Raw genomic sequence first — 26348 nt, 5'->3', positions numbered from 1 at the left:
ATAAAATTGATACAAATTGTTTACATTTTTTTTTTTACCTCTTTTTTTTTTATGTAATAGGGTACCATTATCATAGTATCCAGTCAGCATGAACATTTAGGGAATACAGCTGAATTATTTAAATAAGAATTATTTTCTAGGTGTTCAGTCTTTGCTTTTTTAATTTTACAGCTATTTGAAAAGAACACTGGAAGAAGGCCAAACACCTGCACTCCTGACATTACAGGAACATGCAGCACATGAGCAGTGTAGGGAACTCTTACCTTTTTTATAGAGTAAAAAACTCCTCTCTAAAGCAGTTAACAGTTTATTCAAACTTTATTACAGAATTAACAATGGCAATGACAATGTAAGATTTTTGAAAGTCAGAATTTCTGTTTCACGTGATCTTTAAATGAAGGCATACTTCCATAATGTGCTACCCTTATTTGCCTTCAGTTATTTAAGTTACACTTTTCTGGCCTGAATTAATAAAGCTGCACTTTTTAATAAAAGCACCACTACTACAACTTTGGACTTGCTCTTGTCAAGTGTTATATCCTATTATATTCTGTAAGGCCAAGTGCCACTGTCAAAGGGAAAGTAAACATGCAGACCCTCAAACTCTGTTCAGTAAATCTGCAGTCAGCAAACTTTCATAGGTGTGTACCAGGCTAATGGCCCTGGGGCCTTCACAAGCCTAGCCCATAGAAGTGCATTGGGACTGTGCCACCCATCGTTAGTTCCCAGTGTCTCTCTCTCAAGAACAACCACTGGAGTGATCCCTAGGATGAATTTTATTTCCCATCCACTCAAGATTTCTCTTGAAAAGGGCTAGTGAGGTGCTCTGCTTGACATGTATAGGAAGTCTATTCCAGAAATAATCAAAGTGTAACTCAATAACAAGAGAAAAAGTTACAAGAGTCACCAGTCACAAGGCAGCAATAATACGTCCTTCCTTGTTCTAATTATGCTGTAGCAATCAGCACCGCACGACAGACGACTTACAATAACAGATCAAGCGCTTTCATCCACAAAACATGGACTTCATCAGAATCAATTAACTAGTACATTACACAGTATTTAAACATAACTTGGCGCATTTCGTGCTACATTTTTAAAGGCATCAACACAGCTTTAATTCATAACATACATTTAATAAGTGATTAAAATAAATTGTTTTCACAATAAAATACATATTGCTTCTAATAAAATAACACAATATACATTGAAAGTCACCTTGCAGTACTAACTAAATGTTGCATGTGTATTTCAAAATTCATATGGTAAATTATATATTTGTATACATTGTCATTTTCTATTAATACTTCCTATAGTCATTTCGATGACAGTGACAATGTTAATATTTAACACTTCATAAATCACTGAATTTGTTTATAATACTCTTCTAATTCATAATTTGTAATTCACACTTTACAATATGCCTAGGGACAGGGATTAATCACTTCTCAAGAAAAACTTCATGCTTAAACATATATTTTTTGAATCTGATTAAAGTTATAAAAATAAATAATTTTATACCAATTAAAAATACTAGTAATAAATAAATGATATATTTAAAAACTACGTATTAAAATATTCATACATATGTAATATTAAAAGAATGTATGTGTATATTAATAGTAATGTATATATACACTTTAATAATTCATTAATAGAAATGGTTTCACCGAGATGCCATCATTTAGTCCTGGGGGAGTTGTGGCATCTGTCAAGATCTGCCATTTAGCTTTCTTTGCTGCTAACTGTGTCCCTGAATTACCTCCCCTCATATTATTACTAACCATCTCAATAATGGCAAATCTAAATTGGTGTCTATTATCAAGGGATGAAATGTGCCTATATAGTGCATTTGTTTTATCTTTCTTCTTAATATCGTATAAATGTTCATAAATTCTCTTCTTGAACTTGCGTTCAGTTTTTCCTATGTAATACCCTGGACATAATGCACACTTTGCTAAATATACCACATTCTGTGTATTGCAATTACCTCTCGCAAATTTAAATCTTGTTTTATTAATATTTCCTAATTTTATGTGGTCCACTTCCATTATACAGTGGCAGTATTTACAATTACCACACCTGTGTGTCCCACTATACTTCGAAGGGGGGTTGTGTATCTGTTCTGACCTTTCCAAAATACCTTTAAGGTTCATTCCCATTTTTAACACAAAAATAGGTGTTTCGCCCACTATTTTCCTAACTTCTGAATCCAATGAAAGGATATTCTAATATTTTTTCATAATGTTCTTTATGCTAGTTGTTTGAGATGTGTACTCAAATATACATGCTACTCTAATATACATGCTTTTCTATAATTACATTTGTCTTCCTTAACTAAGACCTGACTAAGGGGTTTACCTAAAACTGGAAAATACTTCTTACCCCATTCATTAATAACAAGTGCCTTTACTTTATTAAGTGAATAGGATACCCTCTATTAATAAATAGGCTACTTATAAATTCTATTTCATCCAACATTATACCATGTTTAGAGCTCATACGAGCAGCTCGTATACACTGGCCTTTGAATATGCTTTTTTTTCGTCTTGTACGGATGGTTACTGGTATATTCCAAGTAATTATTAGAAAAATTATTCTTCCTATATATCCTTGATTCAAAACAGTCATTATTATTGGATATAAATGTGTCTAAATATGCCAACCCTTCTTTACTAACACTGTGTGTAAATTTCAAAAACTGACTAGTGTTAAGGTAGTTAATAAATTCTTCTATAATCACTTCATGTCCATCCCATAATATAAATATGTCGTCCAGAAATCTAGTATAATATCTAATATATTGAGAGTACTGACTCCTGAATATGTACGGTCTCTCCCAATCTAACAACTAAATTTGCATATATAGGTGCACATGCAGTGCCCACGGCTACTCCTCTAGTCTGCCTACAATATTCCCCTTCAAAGTATATGTAGCTGTAATCTAAGATGATACTCATAAGTTCCATAACTACCAAGGTTCTTTCCCAGTCTAGCTGTGAGTAATTGCGTATGCTGTTATAAAAATATTCCAATCCTTGTTCCTTTGGTATACATGAATATAGGTCAACTACATCAATAGTGATAAATAACAATCCCTCTTTCCATAAGTCAGGAGTAAGATTCCCTAAGAAGACCCATGAATCTTTGATCAAGTGTGGAATTTTTTCATAGACATGTTTTAGCCAAACTTCAATCACTACCCCCATAGGGAATGTCTTAGAATAACTTCCTGATATGATAGGTCTGAAAGGAGGAGGATCGTGGTAATCCTTGTGAATTTTTGGCACTCCTACAATAGTTGCCATGTATGGATGCTCAACTTTCATATACTTATATACATCCATAGTAATTCTACCATCTAATAACATATCCTCCAGAAATAAGTCAATTCGCCTGTATCCAATATTAATTTCATTTAATGAAATGGATGTATAGTTTCCAGAGGTTACTAAAATATTAAATATTTTGTTAGTATAGGCATCTTGATTATAGATAACTACCCCACCCCCCTTGTCTGGTTTCATTATTCTAATTGACCTGTCCTCTGTAATATCATTAAGTAATTTTCATTAATGTTTGTTTTCCGGTATATTCCCTTATGAACATTATTTTTTAACATATATATGTCTCTGGTTACTAACTTTTCATATAGCCCTATATATGGATTACTTGGAGGAATATATGTGCTTTTTTTCTTAATTTTTTCATTTGCTTCATTCTTATTAGGTTCATTCCTAAAATGCAATGCTAGATTAAGTTTCCTTAAGTATTTTTTAATTTCTATAATACTGTCCACCACTCTAAACTGGTTATTTGGCACATATTTCATCCCTTTTGAAAATAATGTGAAATAATCATTAGTAATTATTTTATCAGTATAATTATATACATAAAAATCATTTTTTTGATGAATAATTTTGTCAAAATCTAAAATACTGCTGTCATTACTTAGTTCTTTTTTCTCATTATTGTCACTGCTATATTCATACTGCAACAATTCACTTTTTAATACTTCCCCCTCCATTGTCCCTGCGGGGGGTTGCAATACTCTTCTCGGCCCCACTTTTGATTTGCTGAATGTTCCCTCCATTCCCATTTTCTCACACCATTCAATTTCCTTGGTTGATTCCTTCCCTCTTGAAAATTTACATCGTTGCCATATGAATCATAATTCTCCTTATTGTTAATTCTATAGTTATTTCCGTATCCCTTTCTCCATTGATATGCTGTCTTATTTTTGTAATCATTAATGTCCCTGGCTAATTTGTGGTTTCCTTTGTATAATACTTTCAGCTTTTCTATTCACCTCTCCAAATTGCTTTTGATACAAATTTTTCCACTGTTCAAACAGTAAATCATCACATATGGATTTATTTAACTTTTCCACTTTTTCAATATATAAACATAATTTTTCATCATTCTTCTTTAAAAAAATTCAGTGATTTATGAAGTGTTAAATATTAACATTGTCACTCATCGAAATGACTATAGGAAGTATTAGTAGAAAATGACAATGTATACAAATATATAATTTACCATATGAATTTTGAAATACACATGCAACATTTAGTTAGTACTGCAAGGTGACTTTCAATGTATATTGTGTTATTAGAAGCAATATGTATTATTTTATTGTGAAAATTTTAATCACTTATTAATTCTATGTTATGAATTAAAGCTGTGTTGATGCCTTTAAAAATGTAGCACGAAATGGTGCCAAATTGATTCTGATGAAGTCCACGTTTTGTGGATGAAAGCGCTTGATCCGTTTTTGTATGTTATAAGTTTATATTAAAGAAATCTTTTGGAAGTTGTCTGTCGTGCGGTGCTGATTGCTACAGCATAATTAGAACAAGGAAGGACGTATTATTGCTGCCTGTGACTGGTGACTCTTGTAAAGTCTATTCCAGAGCATGGGCAGTCTCTGGGTTATGAACCCGTGTCTCCAGCATGTTCTGTTGATTGTTGTAATGAGGTTGAGGTCTCTGGAGCATGTGGTGCAGAGGGATTGGGTTTTCTTTAGATGTAGCATTTCTAACAGAGCTGGGTCTGACATGGCTTTGTAAGTCAAGCAGAGATCGCCTCTTAGCAGATGAAACAAGACAGAATTGCTGGAGTTTTTAAAGTCTGTCCATGTAGGACATGTGTTTAAGGCCTAGGATCCTCTTCGTGAGGTACTTTTGTGGCCTCTCCAGCTGTAGCAGGTGTCTAGTGAGGCACATGACAAATGGGGCATTATACTCTGATTGGTCTAATAAGGGAAGAGTAGACAGAATTTAGGACCTCTTTCTTCCTGGATGCAAAACCCTTGGGAATGAAATGTGCCACATAGAAGTACTTTCTGACCACAGTGGCACCGTGGTGTTCAAAGGGGAGGTTGCTGTCAACCTGCGTCCCCAGATCTCTTATAATGCCTTCAGTGTTCAGTGGGCTCTAACTAGTGGGAACAGAGTTTTTCCCCAAAGAGAAGGACGACGCATTTTTTGGCATCAAGCTTAAGGCCATGGTTTTGACACCAGTCATTAGTCTCAGTAATGCCTTTCTGTTGGATGTCTGCATCACTTGGGGAGTTAATAATGTCTCTCAGCTTGCAGTCGTCTGCGAATTTGATCAGCCAGAGTCCCTCCGTGTTGGCCTGCACTTCTGAAAAAAACAAACAGGAGAGGACCCAGGACCGATCCCTGTGGGACTCCACTTGTGACTTGGTCGGCAGTCTGACTTGGGAGTCCTCTACTTTCACACTGTGTTCTGTAAGCCAATTTGCAACCCATCCAATAGGGGTTGATTCCTAGTTCGGTGAGTTTATCAATAAATTCCTGAGTGAGGAATGTTATCAAAGGCCTTGGCTAGATAGAGGTTGGTTGTATGAACTGCCTTACCTTCATCCACTGCTCTGGTGACCAACTCAAAAGAAGTCAACCAGGTTGAGCAGGCATGACCTACCTTTCACAAAACCAAATTGCGTGGGATCTAGAGTTTGGAGATTACCTATATCCTTGTTAATTAGGCTCATGATGATTTGCTCCACAGCCTTACACATCAGACTCATCAGACTAATGGGGCAATAATTTCCAGGGTCTGTAGTCGCTCCTCCTTTATGGAGAGAGATGACTGTAGCAGTGCACCATTCAGTAGGGACAAAGTCTGAGGTGAGACTGTGGGTGAACATAGCACACAGAAGAGGTGCCAGTTCACTTTGTAATTCATATAGAACACTGCCAGGGATGTTGTCGGGTCCCATGAAAGCTGTATTATTGGCCTTAGACAATGCAGCTTTAACCTGTGCTGCAGTAAAGCAGGGTGCCTGGCATTCTTCTAGTATTGAGATTGGACCTTTGGGGGGGGGGGGGTAAAATTGGCACTGAATCTGTCAGCCAGTATGTTGGCAATAACTGCTGGCTCAGTATAGGATGCACCATTGTGCAGCAACTCATAGCAAATCTGGGTATTGCCATGGAGATTCTTGATATAACTAAAGGCGGCTTTGTGGTTGATTTTTTAGTGTCTGCCGCAATTCTGCCTTCATAGCTGGCTTTGGAGGTTTTGAGAAGGGATGTCAACTTTTTGTGGAGGCTAATAAGGGGCTTTTTCCAGTCTTGGGATTTCACCTTTTTCTGCAACAGTTTCTTCCTTCTGTTACAGAGTTTACTGAAGGCAGGGACCACCAGACTGACTTCCTGTTTTTTTTTAAGAGGACAGCTTCTTTGTTCTGTTGGGTATGGCTAATTCCATGCATTTATCTAAGTGTTCGTACAGTGTGCTGGTGTATGATTCTGCAGTCATGCATCTATTTTCCATTGACATGGGTGCCGTGAATTTAGCCACCTCTGTTTTTAGGGGTCCAAATCAGCTTTGGAGAGGTTTTTCATGGTGGATACATTTGTGGGGGGGTGAGTGAGATGTGGATTTCCATGGTGATTAGTTTGTGGTCGGATTGACTATTTGTTTAGAGCAATGGTTGCCCATATTAGTAATAACCAGGATCAAGAATGTTGCTTCCTCTAGTGGGGGTAAGAATGACCTGGTCGAGGGCACTGGAACTTATGAATTCCAGGAAGCATTGGGCCAGTGAATTGGTGCTCAAGTAGCTTTCCCAGTTGATGGAGGGGTAATTTAAGTGTCCTAGTGTGTGTGTCAATGTGTGTTGGGTTGGACCTTGACAGATTCCAGGGTGTTTAGGAACGTGAAGTGAGAGTCTAGGGACATGGTTGGGGACCTACAGCAGGCTGTGACCTGGGTCACAGTCTTACCCAATGTTAGTTGTACCTGAAGCATCTCAGATGCATTATGATGGGCTACTAGTCTGGAGGTGTTCATATCCTTTATGGATACACCACTGCCTTTGGAGCTTTGGTCCGTGTTTCGGAGCCGAAAGGGGTGGAATGAGTTGCAGCCTGGTAGCGCAGGGGTGCTTTCTACTGCTTTAAACCAAGTCTCAGTTACAGCACAAATGCTGATGTGCTGCATTTTGCGGGGTGCTTCAAGCGAGTACATCTTGAGATTCAGACTTCTAGCGTTGAGCAGCATGACCCTCAGATTGCATTTATTTACAGCTATTATGGTGGTAATTTGGTCTTTGGAACACCGCCTAAAAAAGGCATTATAGGGGTGGCAACAACCTTAGCCAGTACCTGGAAACCCAGGGGGTGACAGATGCAGTACATCTCTGGCACCAGAAACTTAGCCAATTGTTGAAGTCAATCATTTTTTCTTTGTACTGCAATATCATTCTGAGTGACGGTAGGATACTGCTCAGAGCTAGTGTCATACCTGCCTGGGCCACAAAATCCGAGAGCTCCACCAGATCTCTTTGCATGTAGTCCAGGGAGGTGCGTCTCAGGTCATTCACACCCACATGGACAATGACAGAGTCATACTTGTTGTGGAGTGACCCAAGTGAAGGTGTTGTGTGTCAGATTCTGGCACCTGACAGACAGCCGACTGTTACCTTCTCCTTATTCAACCTAGTGAGGGGGACATCTGTGTGTCTCACTACTGAGTCACCTATGATCAGTGTATTGGGCAAGGGGTTTAACCTTGGGGGTTTAGGTTGATGGGGCACACTGTGGAGGTGAGCTATGTATCCTGTGGTTTGTGCTGTGTTGTGGTGGTAGAGTGCATTTCTATCTTGGAGTTCCCTGCTGTTTGGGTAAATTTCTATTGAGTGCCTCTGTGAAGGTGGAGGTGTTGTTTGTGTTTTTATATGAGAGTTGTGATAGTGGGTCTTCTGGAGGGCTGTCTTTTCCATGTGGTGTGGTGCAGGTGTTGACCTTCTCCTCTTGACCAGCTAGTTCGGTCTTGGCTGGAGAGTGCATTGCTTCCAATTTGGTGATAAAAGTGCATCTTTCACAAGTCTGAGTGTTGGGAGGTAAGAGAGCGTTGTCTGTGTAGATGAGACAGTTGCTACACTACCTCAGAATGCCCAAGTGCACTAGGTTAACAGGAGAAAGCACAGAGAACTGCCTTTTAATCATGCCAGGATGGGTGGTCATAACTAAGTAATGGAGCTATTTCCGTGAAGAACGACTAGTGCTGATGGTTCTCAGGTGTGCTATAATAAATTGCTATAAAAACCTGTTGGAAGTGCAGAGTGATTAGGCTATTTGAAGTGCAAGAGAGAAAGAACTAGCAAGATCCAAGGGAAAACTGAGTAGACTTGCTGGCACCAGTAACAGTTTACCTCAGCTTGGTGCCGCTGAGCTTAGCTTAAACAAGTTCACACCCGTGCAAACATGGGCTTTTAAGCCAGTTAATGTTACTTCAATAGGCTTTTGATAACTTCTTAACTTCCACCAATCGTTATGTCATTTCATTACACATTACTTTTCAGGGAAAAAGAATCAATAGCAGCACTCTCAGCTAATGATGTGCAGAACCAACATCATGTTTCAGTTTTGTTTTCATACAGGCTGGCACAGTCACATGATCAGACCCAAATCATAACACAGACTGAATGAGGATCAGGCAAGACAGGGACTACACTACAACACGGTACAATTTTTTTTCCTTTAAGTTCACTGTAATTAAACATTACAGTAGCACACGAGTTTAGGCAGGGAAACATTCTTCATTACAGAAACATGAGGTCAGCTGCATGAAGTCTAATACTGCTCAGCTAAAGTCACCAGGAAAAAAAAAGGTGGCCAAACTTTGCAGGAAAACAATTACTTACGCATTCTCGTCATCAAAGTTTGCTCTCTTGGATCCAATTTTATAGAAAGAAGGGAGCTGCGGCTGATTGTTTTTCCCAGAACTTGATCCAAATGCTGCATGGGACTGCTGTGGTAACTTGGACTCTTCTTTCTTACCGGATGCAAGTGAAAACCCACCAAATCCAAAACCTCTCTTCACACCAGGACCACCTTTACTCCAATTCATGGTTACAAGATCTTGCACAATTGAGATAAAGAAATAAATAAATAATAAAAAAATTAAATTTGCTGTTTTACAAAAAACAGAAATTAATGCAGTAACTACCTACAGGTTCTCTCTCCACCCTTTCCACAACACATACTTAAAATTAGACAGCTGACTGAGTGCCAACTCCATTTGTACTCCAAATTGTCTCTGTATGACATCCTAAGAAACAATTCTTTCCCTACCTCTGTATTCTACCACCTCACAATTTTGCACCATACTTCTTTGTAGCAGACACATTAACTATAAATCAGAATTTTATTACAGCACGCTATGTAACATGCCTGAAGTTTCTTAGCCTCTGTACTTATAGGCTGATGCAGGCTGTGTAATGATCAATTTGCAATTCTCTTAAGTATCGCCCTTTCTGTACAGAGATACATTTTCTACAAAAAAAAAAAAAAATTAAATTATATATATATATATATATATATATATATATATATATATATATATATATATATATATATATAATGGCATTGCTTCATTACTGCAGAGTTTCAAATTACGATATGCAGAATCGAACATGCATCACACAATCCAACTATAAATCTATAAAGAAAACAAAGCTTCAAAATGTAACCAACTTCAGGAATCAAAAAACTACCCTAAACCTGCAAGTTAGAAACAAGACCCTTGCTGACTTTAAAAGTTTACTACATTAACGTTGGTATTGGTACTACACTGTTTTTATAAGAGATTAAAGCATTTTGTACATATTGTATTTTCCCTAAAACAGAAAACAATACTGTGGGATTCCTTCCTACCTTTCGTACACTGGAGCCTTTACAAGCAAAAACCCCAGCTCCTATTTGTGGCAGTAACCAATCCGCTTAAGCAATCTGCTCATCAAATCATAACCATTTTCTAAACTGGCTGTCCTGGTTAAAGTCCCAGTGATACCAAGGTCAACAGGGGTGACCAGACCTTTCCCCAGACCATGAACATTTCTACCCTACACAGAACCTCACTTCTACAGCTTGTGTGTGTAATCTTATAATTTTAGTCATTACCCATAAGTTCATGATCATAGCAGTTAAGAACATTAACTGCTAAATTAAGAGCTTTATACTGGGACTTCTCAATCATACCACTTGGTAAACCTACACAGATACATTCCCACACCAAACGGATGTTAAAGCACAACTTCAAAATACTTAAACTCCGCCAGATCTGCAGACACCAATCTAGAGAGAACCATGACCTCTAATTTGAAAGCATCATCATCCTAAGAGAAAATCACATGCAACAACAAAAAAAAAAAAAAGCAATCTTTGCACCCTCAAATGAGATGCAACACTGACTTAAGAGAGCACATTCAACTAATACTTGTTAAACAACATAGCAATAACCCACACCTGGGTGTGGGTAATGCTGGATTTATCCATGGTTGGTGTGGTTTGGTCACGAGGATGAAGCCCGAGTGTCCAAACAAAGACAACCGTGGGTAAATCCAACATTACCCAGAAGTGGGTTATTGCTATTACACAATGACCTTATTTAAGAAAAAAAAAATTACTTTTCTTAAATAATGGCATTGTATAATGCCTCTTTGCTGCCCTTCCGCAGCTGTCTGGTATTCTGCAGCAGTTCTGATGTACTGCGTGTGCGTATGCTTACGCAGTACATCAGAGCTATGGGCAAAAGCAACAGAGAAAGCAAGATCTCCGTTGCTTTTTTACAAAGTATCTCGCTATGTTAAACCCATTTAACATAGCGAGATACCTTTAAAAAAAAGCAACGGAGATAGGAAGATCTCAGTTACTTTTTTAAAGCTGTCTCGCTATGTTAAACTTGTTTAACATAGCGAGTGTGTGAAAAAGGAACAGAGATCTTGCGTTCTCTGTTTCTTAAAAAAAAAAAAAAAAAAAAAAAGTTATACTAATGGAAAAAGTCCGGGTGACTGGACCTTTTTCCATTAGTATAACTCTGATTTACAAAGTGCACGCTGACCAATCAGCATGCACATTTTAGAATATTAATGGGGGGTTGTTGTATAATGGCACTGAAACGGCATGCAGCAGTAGCTCCAGGGTCCCCATACTACCACAGCACTTCCTACATGACATTTTGGAGTATACAGTCATTTGACTGCTCTATGTTCACAAAGCAGACATAATACTGATCTACGCACAATGTCTGTGCAAGGACGAAAATAAATAATCAGCCGTTTCTCAGCAACAGCATAATCCACACTACTCATCTGAAATAAGAAACTCTACTGTGGAGAAAGTTTCTAACATCTCAGCACACATTTTACCAGGGAGGTTTAGAAATAAGATAACCTCTATAAATGAAGTACACCCATCCAGTCCCCCCCCCCTTTTTTTAAATTTACACCACAGCCTCGCCTTGCCAGTACAAGAGGCAGTGCCTAGCACCTTCAGTACACTGGATGCAGTGTCACAGTGGAATTGTTAATTGCTGTAGTAATGATAGAAGCTTCAATTCCATCACCCATTTCCCACTTCGAACAGAGAAAGGTATGCCAACTAGATGCAGAAATTCCACAAAACCAGTCCGTTTATTATTGACACATTTACACTCTTGCCGTGAGAAGCCTGATTAACTGCCTGTTATCCCATCCTGAATCGCAGAACAGTTTGTCACAACCTACAAGATCGAAAAATAATTCTTCACAGCCTCTCCCAACTCCTCCCAAGAACAAGCCTTTGTTTCAGTGGCTTCCATAAATGCTGGCTTCCTGGTTTATTGGTACCGATCCGTCAAATCCAAAGAACCTATGCAAACAGTACAGTGAAAGCCTCTGACAAGTGTCCCTCGTCACTGCTGTCCAATACCAGTGCGGTCCCAAGGTTACCACCATTCAAGTGCTAATCAACTTTTGGGCACAACCCCTTGTGTTTGTTTAAAGACCTTAGTAGTTGAGGCAGAGTACATTTAGACAACACATACCCGACCTCCCTCTGTATACAGGAGAAGCTCTTCTGGAGGGGACAGATTAAAATCTCACACAAGATTCATACAGGCTTTCTGCAGAATACCCTCAATACACTTCTGGTTTCCCCATTACTGTCCAGACAACGCCCCAGCTAAGAGTCAACAAGCCACTAAATAGTGAGCAACAAGCTCAGCATCTCTCAATACAAACATCCTCAGCATGCAGCCACTGGACTTTCAAAGCTGGTCGATGACGCAAGACCCAGGGTACTGTTCTAAAAAGAACCATTACTAGCATCCTTCTGCATTTAAGTAATCTTTCTCCATTACCAGCAATTAGTTTCTCAATAGTATACCTCAGATTCTGCAGTTCTGACAAAACTCACCAGGATGCAAGTCATCTGAAATTAACTACCTGAAAAAAAAAAAAGTTTCCCAGTGAGCGACTCCACAGTCACATACAATGATTCAACGCTCACTAGGTTGGACAACCTTAGGGTGACTGCGTAGTCTTTAAGCTGCCAATATCGCCAGACATCTTAAAGCTCCACAAGGCCCTCACACCCAAGTACAGCACAGTGGTCCATGTCAGCATAAACTATCTTCTTCACAAAACCAAGAGGTAAGTGCACAGACATGTTAGAAGTCTCCATGCATGTAACACATGCAAGTAAGACCTTGGTCATAAATCAGAACTGGCATCTTTCTCAGAGAAAGAAGAACAAAGAAGAGATAATTGGCTTAATAGCTGCCGTTATTCCAGGAGTATCCAGTATGTGTCAGCCTGGGATGGAATGCTCTACAGTCCTACTTGCTTTTCTAAGGACAGCTTGCATCTCGCATTTCATGGCTTCCACATACTGGAAGAAGCCTTTACTACCCATAGTGCCTTTTTAGGCATGTTCCAGCTAATGGACCTCAACTTAAAAGGAAAAAAAAAAATCATAGGTGGCTATGCTTAATTCTACACCTCTCATTAAAAAAGTGTACAACCTTAAGGCCCTCCTGCATAGAGTACATCAATGTAATCGCCAACATTTGATTACTTTTATATGAATGTAAATTTCCCTATGTCACAAGTGATAGTTCAATAAAGGTGTTTTGAAAAAAAAAAAAAAAAAAAAACAATTGGTTTAAACATTCAAACCAGTACCCCTTTGTACCAGGGTTTTTTTGTGCCTTTCATGCCTTCAGACCAGATAGACATTTACAGGATCTTCATATATGTGAGAGAGCACAGTGCCTGCAGACAGGCTCACACTAACTAAGAATGATCAGCTCATATGTGAGAGAGCACATTGCCTGCAGACAGGCTCACACTAACTAAGAATTATCAGCTCATAGTCTGTTACAAGACATCCTCTACAACCCCCTCAAAAAAAAAAAAAAAAAAAAAAACAACATTAACCTCTTAAATGTACCTGAATTTCCTTTAAACACTCAAGCTATTCCAGTAAAGTGGAGAACAGCCATTGTTCATCCCTTTGCAATAAGGTGGTGTCACTACTGACCCTGGAAACTATCGCCTCATTAGCTTGAAAAGTCTGATCTGTAAAGCCATGGCGCATATTATGGATCTCAAACAAGGACATGGGCAATCTCCAAGCACTCGACCCCACCAAGTTCAGGGCAGATCTTGCCTGCTGAACTTGGTTGACTTCTTTGAGACAGTCACCAAGGTCCTGGATGAAGGAAAAAGTCAGTACATACCACCTACCTTGACTTGGCCAAGGCATACGACACAATCCCCCACCCGGACATAATCGAAAAGCTAACACAACTTGGAGTAAATCCCTACATCAGGTGGGTGACCAAATGGCTCACGATGCTTTGCCAGAGATGGCCTGCACCTGTCACCCCTGGGATTCCATATACTGGCTAAGGTTCTTGCCACCCCTATAGTGCCTTTTTTAGGCAAAGTTCAAATGACAAATTCACCACAGTAACAGGCAAGCAAAAATGGGAGGGTGATGCTACAATATCCTAGATCTAGTCATTACCAACAAGTGTGGAACACTGGTCACTCATGAAGTCAACGCCTCATTGGTCCGATCTGACCATAAGCTAATTACCCTAGATATCAGCATCCTGCCCCCATTAAGGAAACCATGGAAAAAAATTTCTCCAAAGCCAACTTCATGCTTCTTAAGACAGAACTGGTGAACTTCATGACACCCATGCAGATTGACAACACAGTTATGAATACTGAATCCTACACAATTGCACTTTATAAGCACTTACATGAGTGCATGGATCGTGCTATCCCAAACAGATCCAAGACACTATCCTCCAAAAAAAAGGAAGCCAATCTGGTGGCCCCCTGCCATAAACAAACTGTACAACAGAAGGAAGAAACTGTTGCAAAAGAGAGTAAAATCCCATGGGTGGAGGAGCTCCCTGGTCAGCCTCAGTAAGAAGCTGCGATCCCTGATAAAATCCTTCAAAGCTAGTTACGAAAACAAAAAAATCGCCACGGATTCTAAAGACAACCACAAAGCATTCTATAGCTTGTCAAGAATCTCAATGGCAACACTCAGATCTGCTCTGACTTGCAGCACAATGGCACTAAATATACAGACCCAACTGATATTGCCAACATCCTGGCAGATAAGTTAAGTGATAAATTTACCCCCTCTCACCCCCTTTCAGTGCTAACTTTACCCCCCTCTCACCCCCTAAAGAGCCCATCTCTATACCGGAAGATAAAGAGCCCATCTCTATACCGGAAGATAAAGAGCCCATCTCTATACCGGAAGATAAAGAGCCCATCTCTATACCGAAGATAAAGAGCCCATCTCTATACCGAAGATAAAGAGGGCATCTCTATAGCGGAAGATAAAGAGCGCATGTCTATACCGGGAGATAAAGAGCCCATCTCTATACGGGAAGATAAAGAGCCCATCTCTATACCGGAAGATAAAGAGCCCATCTCTATACCGGAAGATAAAGAGCCCATCTCTATACCGGAAGATAAAGAGCCCATCTCTATACCGGAAGATAAAGAGCCCATCTCTATACCGGAAGATAAAGAGCCCATCTCTATACCGAAGATAAAGAGCCCATCTCTATACCGAAGATAAAGAGCCCATCTCTATACCGAAGATAAAGAGCCCATCTCTATACCGGAAGATAAAGAGCCCATCTCTATACCGGAAGATAAAGAGCCCATCTCTATACCGGAAGATAAAGAGCCCATCTCAACACCGGAAGATAAAGAGCCCATCTCAACACCGGAAGATAAAGAGCCCATCTCAACACCGGAAGATAAAGAGCCCATCTCAACACCGGAAGATAAAGAGCCCATCTCAACACCGGAAGATAAAGAGCCCATCTCAACACCGGAAGATAAAGAGCCCATCTCAACACCGGAAGATAAAGAGCCCATCTCAACACCGGAAGATAAAGAGCCCATCTCAACACCGAAGATAAAGAGCCCATCCCAACACCGGAAGATAGAGAGCCCATCTCAACACCGGAAGATAAAGAGCCCATCTCAACACCGAAGATAAAGAGCCCATCTCAACACCGAAGATAAAGAGCCCATCTCAACACCGAAGATAAAGAGCCCATCTCAACACCGAAGATAAAGAGCCCATCTCAACACCGGAAGATAAAGAGCCCATCTCAACACCGAAGATAAAGAGCCCATCTCAACACCGGAAGATAAAGAGCCCATCTCAACACCGAAGATAAAGAGCCCATCTCAACACCGAAGATAAAGAGCCCATCTCAACACCGAAGATAAAGAGCCCATCTCAACACCGAAGATAAAGAGCCCATCTCAACACGGAAGATAAAGAGCCCATCTCAACACCGGAAGATAAAGAGCCCATCTCAACACCGGAAGATAAAGAGCCCATCTCAACACCGGAAGATAAAGAGCCCATCTCAACACCGGAAGATAAAGAGCCCATCTCAAAGATAAAGAGCCCATCTCAACACCGGAAGATAAAGAGCCCATCTCAACACCGAAGATAAAGAGCCCATCTCAACACCGAAGATAAAGAGCCCATCTCTATACCGAAGATAAAGAGCCCATCTCAACACCGGAAGATAAAGAGCCCATCTCAACACCGGAAGATAAAGAGCCCATCTCAACACCGGAAGATAAAGAGCCCATCTCTATACCGGAAGATAAAGAGCCCATCTCAACACCGGAAGATAAAGAGCCCATCTCAACACCGGAAGAATGCAAAGTTCCTGTAATCATGGCTACACAGGTAAAAACCACACTCTCCAAAGCCAAGAACACAGCATCCATGGGACCAGACAACATCCCAGGCTGCGTTCTACACGAACTACAGAATTAAATGGCAACCCCACCCAAGTACCATGTTCAATCATAGCCTCACCTCAGGCTTTGTGCCTGATGAATGGTTATCCCACTCCACAAGGGGGGAGCCACCATGGACCCCGGGAACTACCACTCCATTAGACTGACGAGCCTGGTCTGCAAGGCCATGGAACTTATAAACAAAGACATTGGTAATCTCCAAACTCTGGACCCCACCCAGTTCGGGTTTGTAAAAGGCAGGTCATGCTTCCTAAACCTGATAGACTTCTCTGAAGCAGTCACCAAAGCCGTAGACAAGAGTAAGGTGGTTCACACAGCCTATCTAGACCTTGCCACACCATCCCCCACTCTGGAATTATAGATAAACTCACTAAACTAGGTATAAATCCCTATGTCACAAGATGGGTTGCCAACTGGCTCACTGACAGAACCCATACTGTGAAAGTAGCAGACTCCAAATCAGACTTCATACCAGTGACAAGTGGAGTACCACAAGGTTCAGTCCTGGGTCCTCTCCTGTTTGGTTTCTACTTCTCTGAAGTACAGGCTAACACATAAGGTCTTTGGCTAACAAAGTTCGCAGATGACTGTAAACTAGGAGCCATAAATCGAAACTCCTAACGATGTGGACATCCTACAAAAGGGCTTCACTGAGACAGATGCCTGTTGTCAAAGCCATGGCCTTAAGCTCAATGCCAAAAAGTGCAATGACATCCCCTTTGGTAAAAACTCTGTACCCATGAACTACAACATAGGCGGTAGTATACTTAACACCGAAAGTGTGAGGAGACCTTGAGACACAAGTGGACAGTAGTCTCTCCTTTGATAATGACATCGCCACAGTAATCAGGAAATCCTTCTACATGGCACACCATCACAAAAGGTTTCTCATCCAGGAAAAAAAAAAAAAAAAAAAGGTCATTGTTCCCCTCTACTCACTCATTAGACCCATTATAGAGTAAAACGCCCCTTCTGGTATGTACCCCACAAGACATCTACAACTGGAAAGGCCGCAGAAATACCTCACAAAGAGGATTATCGGCCTCAAACAGATGCCCTACGCAGACCATCTCAAAAAACTCCAGCTTTACTCCGTCGCATATAACCTACTCAGAGATGATCTCTGCCTAACATACAAAGCTATGTCAAACCCAGAGCTGTTGGAAATGCTTCACTTGAAATCCCAATCCCTCTGAGCTACACACTCTAAGGACCTAAACCTTGTCACCACAATAAACAAAACATGCCGGAGGGATAGATTCCTGTCCCAGAGACTTCCCATACTCTGGAATAAACTACCTATCTATATCAAACAAAGCTCATTAGCACTCAAGAAAAATCTTCATGATTGGATGGGAAATGGAAAATTCACCCCAGGGATCAACTCTATGGCTCTGCTCGACAGTGGCACAGGAAAATAATTTTCTTGGGTGGCAAAAGCCAGGGTACCTTTTTGGCTGGGCTTGTATAGGCCCCAGGGCCGACAGCCTAGTACCTACCTATGAACCAAATAGAACCCACTAAAGGTAAAAATAAGCACCTCCGACAGCAGACCTGTCATTAGTGGTGTTCCTGGGACCCCTACTGTTTGGTATCTACCTCTCAGAGGTCCAGACAAAGAAAAAAGGCCTGTGGCTGACCAAGTTTGCAGATGACTAAGTTGGGTGCTGTCACTGACTCCCCAAATGATGTTAACATACTGCAAGAGGGTCTCACAGCAACAAATGACTGGTGTCAAAGTCATGCTCATACGTTTAATGCAAAATAAAAATGTATTATAATACCATTCGGCAAAAACATGGCCCCTACTGATTACCACATCAAAGGCAACACCCAAAGCACACAACCTGTGGTGATATGGTGAGAGATCTGGGTACTCAGGTTGACAACTCACATTCGACCATCATGTGGCGGCAGTGGTCAGAAAAGCCTTATACTTGGTTCATCTCATAAGTAAATGGATTGCATCCAGAAAAAAGGAAGTGGTTACCTCTCTGTACTCCTCCCTCATTAGGCCTGTAACAGTACAATGCCCAGTTTGATATGTACCTCTCCAAACACCTGCACCAACCGGAAAGGCCACAGAAATACCTCACAAAAGTGAGAATCCATGGCCTCCAACACATGTCCTACCAGGACAGGGTTAAATCACTATCACTCTATTTGGTATCATACAGACTTCTCACAGGTGATCTGTGTCTTGCCTACAAGCCAATTTCGGACCCTGCCCTACTAGAGATGATCCATATCTGTAAGTCTAACTCCTCGTGCATTACCCACTTGAAAGGTCTAAATCTGCTATGTGACATCAACAAAACCTGCTGGAGATACGGGTTTGTCTCCCAGAGGCTACCCAGTCCCTGGAATAGACTTCCCACACACGTCAAACAGAATACCTTGCTGACCCTCCAAGCACAACCTTGATGACAGGATGGGAAACCACAAATTTGTCACAGGGGTTCCACCAGTGTTCCTCATTGACAGAGGCAACAAGTGCTGACTGGGGTTTGTTTGTGATAAACTCTTGGCTAAGCATGCAAGGGCCTCAGGGCCATTAGCCTAGTAACCTCCTATGATCCTGAGACTAACTACACTTCACTAACATGGGGCACCCATACTTTGAATGCAGGATATGCCCAAGTTCCTTGAATTAAACAAAACCTGGATCAGTTAGTCAAAGAACCCACCAGAGGTCAAAATATCATAGACCTGCTTCTTTCAAATATATATGTCTGTCTGTATCATTCCCCTGGAATCTTCTTGCCTGACAAGTCCAGTCTCAAACTGATAAAAATTTCAAAACTAAACTAATGGATGCCAACATTGCGTAATACAGTTTTATATTTGAAATCTTTTGAATCAATTCTATGAGGTCTCCAAATTTACATATACTAGTATTACTAAACCCATTGGTACACACACACACACACACACACTTCTACCAGTCTCAACCAAATCCGAACATAATGGAAAGGAGACAAAAGTGCTCAAATAATAAAGTTTATGACTTGTGTGGTGGCATCTGCAAAGCTTTAGTTACTGGATAATGGGAAGCGTAACAGCAAATCATCCTGATGATCCAAACACAAATTATTCAACAAAAGGAAAAAAACTTCTTTAAAAGTATAAAGCAAAACAAAGGACCCTGAAATCATGTAAAGGAATAAAAAAATGCCATTAGGAAAACAAAGGCAGCCCACAAACTTATGTAAGCAACAAAAGTAAAAGATAATTATAAATCCTTCTTTAGGTGTGTTTGGAAACTAAGCAACACCAAACACTGTCCAGAACCAATTCAAAATGTAATTATCTACCTAGATCCACTGGACAGTACCAAAATACTAGCAAACAAATTCAGTGAAAAACTTCAAACCAGAAACATTCAAAAGCCCACTTTTCCTTTAAGATGTCATACCAAATCCCACCATCACTAAAAAATATACAGAATACATCCTCCCTGGGACCAGATAATACAACTGGCTACTGAATAGTACAGTAAATAGGCACTGGTAGAGCTTATCCTTAAACTATTCAACCTAAGCCTAGCCACTGGCTTTGTCCCCCAGGCCTGGCACACAGCAGTTGTGATGCCACTTCACAAGGGTAGCCCCACCACTAACCCCAAAAATTACAGACCCATCAATTTGACAAATCTCAATCAGCAAAGTTATGGAACATATAAATTACCTGATTAACTAGGATAGCAAAAATCTTATCAGGCTAGACACACATCAGTTTGGCTTTGTCAAGGGTAGATCTTGTCTAACGAATCAGATTTACTTGAAAGGGTACCACAGTCTCTAGTCAGTGATCATGTTGTACATTTGATTTTATTCCTCATGCTACCATAATAAGCAATCTAAACATCTTTAAAATAGATACCTGCACAGAAAGATGGATAACAAAATTACCAAGATACACACAGTAAGGGTAGCAGATGCTGCCTCAAAATGTTTGAAAAAGTGACTAGTAGTATTCGGCAGGGCTCAGTACTGGGACCTCTGTTTGGCATCTACTTTTCAGATCTATAAACCAAAATCTCTAGGTAACAAAGGTGACTGTAAGCTGGGTGTCATTTTCAAGTCCCTCCTGACACCTAGATCCTCCAGCACTAGCTTACACTTGTCAATATTTGGTGCATAAATAATAGGCTCGACTTAAATGCAAAACAGCCAATCACAAAAAGAAGAGATCTAAAGTAATTGCCCCCTTACAATCTAAGCTTATGCCACTGGAAAGAACCCCAGAGATTCCTAATTAAAAAGATCAGATGTAAAAATCCTTCGATACCAAAAAAAAAAAAACTAAAAGCACTGACCCTTTATTCAGCATCCTGCACACTCTTTAGGGGTGATCTGTGCTTGCCATCCATGTCACAAAAGGACCCAGTAGCACAGGATCTGTTATCTCCATAAATTGAACAACCCTACCAATATTACCAAAAATATAAAATGTACAAAAAAAAAAAAAAAAAAAAAAAAAAAAAAAAAAAAAAATTCAGCAAATGAATAAAACCTGGTGGAGAAAGATGTTCGATGAAACACCTTTCCTACCTCTGGAATAGATTTCCCTCCAAATTAAAAACAGTTATACATTATATTAAAAGCATTCCACCTGGTACCTTACTGGTCATCCTGTCAGTCTCCCTTAGTTTTTGTTTCAACATAAAAGTTTGAGAAAAAATGTCTAACAACTCACTGATTGTTTCAGTTACAGTGCTGTCACAACCTCGGTTCTTCCCGCTCCACTCTGGCTCACTCTTCACTACCCTACCCCCTTTCCCCACACACCCCAAATTTAATTTCCTTTAGACCCAAACATCACAACCCCACCATCTCTTAATTCTAACTTCCTGTTTACCTTAACCAATTAGGCCCAATCCCTCCCATTCTAACCCCTTTTTATATCTCTACACATTTCTAACTCCACCCACTACTTCACTCACTTCTCCAATTGTTTCCCGCTTTCATGTACCTCATCCCAATCACACACTCTACACTCTTTTTGTAACATTTTCCTTTTTAACCTCCAATGTTATTTTCTCCACTTTCATCCTCTTCCCTCAGTACTGGCTTCCTCTCTCCTACTCTTTTCCATCATCCTCACCTCATATGACACTCTGCTTATCCTACAACCCTATACTCCTACCTCAACTCACTGTACTATACACTTATACCCACTATTCCTCTTCCATTTCACCCTTGCTCTTCTCCTGTACTGAAATCACTCCCCAAAATCAAATTACCTCCCATGATCTCTTCACATTAGAAAACCAAACAAAGAAAAACTCTCTCTCGACTCCTCCTTCACACTTCTCCTCTACCCATTTAACTCCATCCATCTGTCTGGTGACACCTCACCCCAACCCTGGCCCCCACTTTAAGCCATCAACTCCTACCTAGTCCATCAAACCCCTCTGCATACACCTCACCTTAATCCCAAACATCCATCATTTTACTCAAAACATCCATAGTATCCTCAATAAGACCACTTAATTCCACTCAGACCAATATTCCCCCAACACAGTAACTCAACACTAACTCGATTTCTTCCTCCAGAATACATTATACGTCATGACAGAACACAAAAAAGGTGGAGGTGTTGCCATCGTGTACTCAGACCTCTTAACATTAACCTCCCCATCCAACCACCCCCTTTTACCCAGGTGAACTATCACTGCAAATTACAAACTACAAAACCCTAACAATAGTTGCCATCTACATACCTCCAGGAGATGACATATCCTTATTAGGACAGATTCTTCACTGGATGTCTGACAACATACACAATGAGACTATAATGCTTGGCAGTGTCAACATCAATTGACTAACCTTCTGCTCTAACTCCCCCACCACAAACCTGTATGGATACACCAAACTTATATCTTCTACCAGGTTTTCATCATAAGTCTACTAATACTTGCAACATAGACCGGATTCTTGTCTCTAATCCTCACCTCTATCATCACTGTGAATCTCTACCAGACTCCATAATTAAATACAGCCCTATATGTATCCAAAGTTCCCCACCACACATCCTCAAATTTAAACAATGCCAAAAGTTAACCAACTTTGATCCTGACACTTAACTGCCTCCTAGCTATAGACTGGATCTTTCTATCAATCCTACCTCTGGATAAAGCTGAATTTCAATTAAACTCTTATCTTCCTTACTCTTGCCCCTCCCAGAATTGTCAGTCAGCCACATAGGCAGCAATCTACTCAACACCGAATGTGTGATAAGAGACCTTGGGACCCAGGTGGACAGTAGTCTCTTCTTTGATAGTCACATCGCCACAGTAGTCAGGAAGTCCTACGTGGCACACCATCATAAGAGGGTTCTCATCTAGGGGGGGTAATTGTTCCCCTCTACTCGACACTCAGACCCATTTTAGAGTACAACGCCCCTTTTGGAATGTACCTCATAAGACTTCTGCAGCAGATGGAAAGGCCACAGAAGTACCTCACAAAGAGGATTACTGGCCTCAAACAAATGCCCTACACTGACTGCCTCAAAAACCTCCAGCTTTACTCCATAGCATAATCGCCTACTCCGAGGTGATCTCTGCCCAACATATAAAGCCAAGTCAAACCCAGAGCGGTTGGACATGCTACACCTAAAGGAAATCCCAATCCCTCCAAGCTACACACGCTAGGGACCTAAACTTTGTCACCAGAATAAACAGGACATGCTGGAGGAATAGATTTCTGTCCCAGAGACTTCCCGTACTCTGGAACAGGCTACCCATCGATGTCAAGCAAAGTTCTTCATTAGCACTCTTCAAGAAAAATCTTGATGAGTGGATGGGAAATCGGAAATACACCCCGGAGATCATTTTTGTCTCTCTGCTCGACAGTGGCACAGGAAAAATAACTTTCTTGGGTGGCGTAAGCCAGGGAACCTTGTTGGCTAGGCTTACGGAGGCCCTTGGGCCGACAGCCTAGTACATACCTATGAACCTATATTGGTCCATCCCTGGCTCGCTAACCCAAAGCGGTCTGTAATACACAATAGAGATTATGCATGGAAACTCTGGACCAAGACCAAATCTCCTGTCAATTTCCAAAAAATACAAGGAACTCCAGAATCTGACTAAAAAACACATTGTCAATGACAAAAGAAACTTCTATCATACTCACCAATTTACTACACCCAGAAACCCCAAACAGTTCTGGAATATCAGCCAAATTCTCTACCCAGGCAATCCCTCAACACCTAGCCCCTTCCCCAATAATACACCCAAGAAACGGCATCTCTTCAATTCACACTTCATTGATATGATCAGTAAACTTATACAAACGTCCAACCCAACCAATCTCTCCTCCCCCACCAACCCTCATCTACACAACTCCCCCCTTCTCACTAAAACCAATTTCTACCAGATACATTAAAAACCTTCTCCTTAAACAAAACCTTCTCCTTAAACTAAACCCAATATTCCCCATCAGCTGATAAATTGCCATCGGTCTTCCTAAAGGCTGCTACCAGCATATCCAACATCCATCCTCAAAATCCGTCCATCATGGAATCCACAGTCACTATCTGGAAAAAATTCCATACAATACCTATCCACAAAGGAAGAAATTCCACGGAACTCTCTAATCATCATCCTATAGCCATACTTTCTCCCTCTCCAAAATGATTGAACATGTGTGTTTACAAACAATCCTCCATCCTACCTCAGTCAAACCTGATCACTCCTACCCAGCTTGGTTTCTGCCCCCACCATAGTACCACTACTGCTCTTATCTCTTTCACAAATTCCATCTCCCTTGCCAGAGATGACAAAACTTGTCCTGTCTTTTTTTAGACCTCTCTAAAGCTTTTAAACACCGGTCTCCCACCCAGTTCTCCTCTCCAAACTGTCCCAACTCATCCTATCCAATGCAACCATCTCTTGGTTCAACAGCCATCTCGCAGACAGGCAGCAATCTGTCAAATGGCTCTCTGCTCTTTCTCCCTTTCTCTCCAAATGGGTGTCCCTCAAAGTTCAGTTCTAGGTCCCCTTCTTTTTAACATCTTCACCACCACCACCAATCCTGTCCGCAATCCTCCCTTATACAGTACACAGACGATTCCATTCATCTGCGCCACTGACAATCCTACTGACCTGCTCACCATCAGCAAAAAATTCTTTAGCCTCACCGAATCCTAGCTAACAACCAACTTATACTAAACCCTAAAAAGACAAAACTCCTCCTCTTCCTCCCTAAATCCCTCCAAATCAAACCATTTACCATCTCTTCATTTAATAACACAATCACCCCTGAAACCCACACAAAGCTCCTTGGTGTGATCGTAGATAAACTCAAAATCTGACCTCCGTGTACATCACTGGATTAAGACTACCCACCAAAAGCTTGGCCTTCTATATAGAAACAAAAGGTTCCTCACCAGTCTCTAGAATCTCACTCACCCAAACTTGCATCCTCCCCAATTTCCTATATAGCTCACAAATTCTTACAGTAGTCACTACTCTCCAAATTAGAAACTACCTACAACAAAAATTGCCAGATTCGCTGCTGGTTTGCCTTCTAAATCACATCGCTGCCACACTCCAAGGACACTTAGCTGGCTTGAGTTTCCTAACCAACTCCCATTGACTCAACTACTTATGATACACTATTTTGAACAAACCCTCCTCCTGCCCTAATATCTCTGCACTAATATCCTTCTACAACCCTTCTCAATCCCTAGCAGCTCTGAACAATGCCCACTAGATTCACAAACTTACAAAAATCAATAGGACAGAATCTTTATAGCCATTACCCCACCATCCTAGGGAACAAACTTCCTATGCCCATCAGAAATATTATCAAGGTCTTTGAAATCAGGAAAGTGCTCAAACATCTAAACATTACCTGAACTTGCCACTGACTATCCCACCTGAACCCTGTCCCTACTCCATCACTAATGTCTTCCTTTTCACTCGGCTCTCCTCAAATCCCTCCCTTTATTCAAATGGTCTTATTCTAACTAACCACCAAACTCTAACTTGACAGTCACTTGCTTCTCTCCAGACTCCTAGTCATCAACTCCTAGGTAGTCTACTACCCACAATCTGTCCTAATACATGGTTTTATTTTCCACCTCTGCTTCTCCTTTACATTAAATGAAATGGCTAATCTCAGACTTGTTTACACCCTAAAACAGCCCCTTCATGGCTTTTCCTGTTTAAACAAATACAAAAAAAGTTAACAAGGTAAGGTAAAATGTGGAGCTTTTCTCCCCAGGACTCTGCTGAAAAACAGCTTTTGCCCACTTGGACTCTCTCGGTCAACAAATGTCAAATAAATAAATCCCTTTCTTCAAATGGAAACTACATGGAGATTCAAATAATGACTCCCTGGCTTCACTGGCCTAGCCCTCTTTGAAAGAGGGGGTGAGGTTTAAGACTGGATACTGACAAGGCATAGAAGGCCACTATGCTCAGCTGCCTTGCATTTCCTGTAATCCTATGAAACAGAACACCTACTCTCTCCAAGAAGGCCACTCCAAATAACAGCTAGATGCACATGCAGAAGACTTCCTTTCTTCAACTAGCAATTACATTAAGTTGACCCTGTAACTTAGTCGCAAATTCCCGCTGAACCTCACAGCCAGAAGCCTCTGAAAAACCCCACACTTACAACAGGCCTTTCCTGAAGAAAGTCAATGCCAGAAGAGGGGTAGGAGAAAGACAGACATTGTTCAGGGTTTGCAACAAAACCAGTGATATGCACAGAGACAAAAC

At 40.7% G+C, this 26348-nt stretch overlaps 1 protein-coding gene across 1 annotated transcript in view; it reads right to left on the bottom strand.

Moving 5' to 3' along the window:
- Positions 1-26348, bottom strand: part of DDX42 (DEAD-box helicase 42) — a 991771-nt gene that overhangs the window by 952386 nt on the left and 13037 nt on the right. The window contains exon 2 of the mRNA XM_044054957.1: positions 9176-9392. Coding sequence (XP_043910892.1) covers positions 9176-9381 — 206 coding nt within the window. The 5' untranslated portion in view covers positions 9382-9392. The remainder of the gene's footprint in view (positions 1-9175; positions 9393-26348) is intronic.

This window comes from Protopterus annectens, chromosome 13.part0 (genome assembly GCF_019279795.1).
Source record: "Protopterus annectens isolate FY-2018-M chromosome 13.part0, PAN1.0, whole genome shotgun sequence".
NCBI classification, from domain to species: Eukaryota; Metazoa; Chordata; order Ceratodontiformes; family Protopteridae; genus Protopterus; species Protopterus annectens.
The sequence above is the reverse complement of the archived record's forward strand: the minus strand, read 5'-3'. Positions and strand labels throughout refer to the sequence as shown.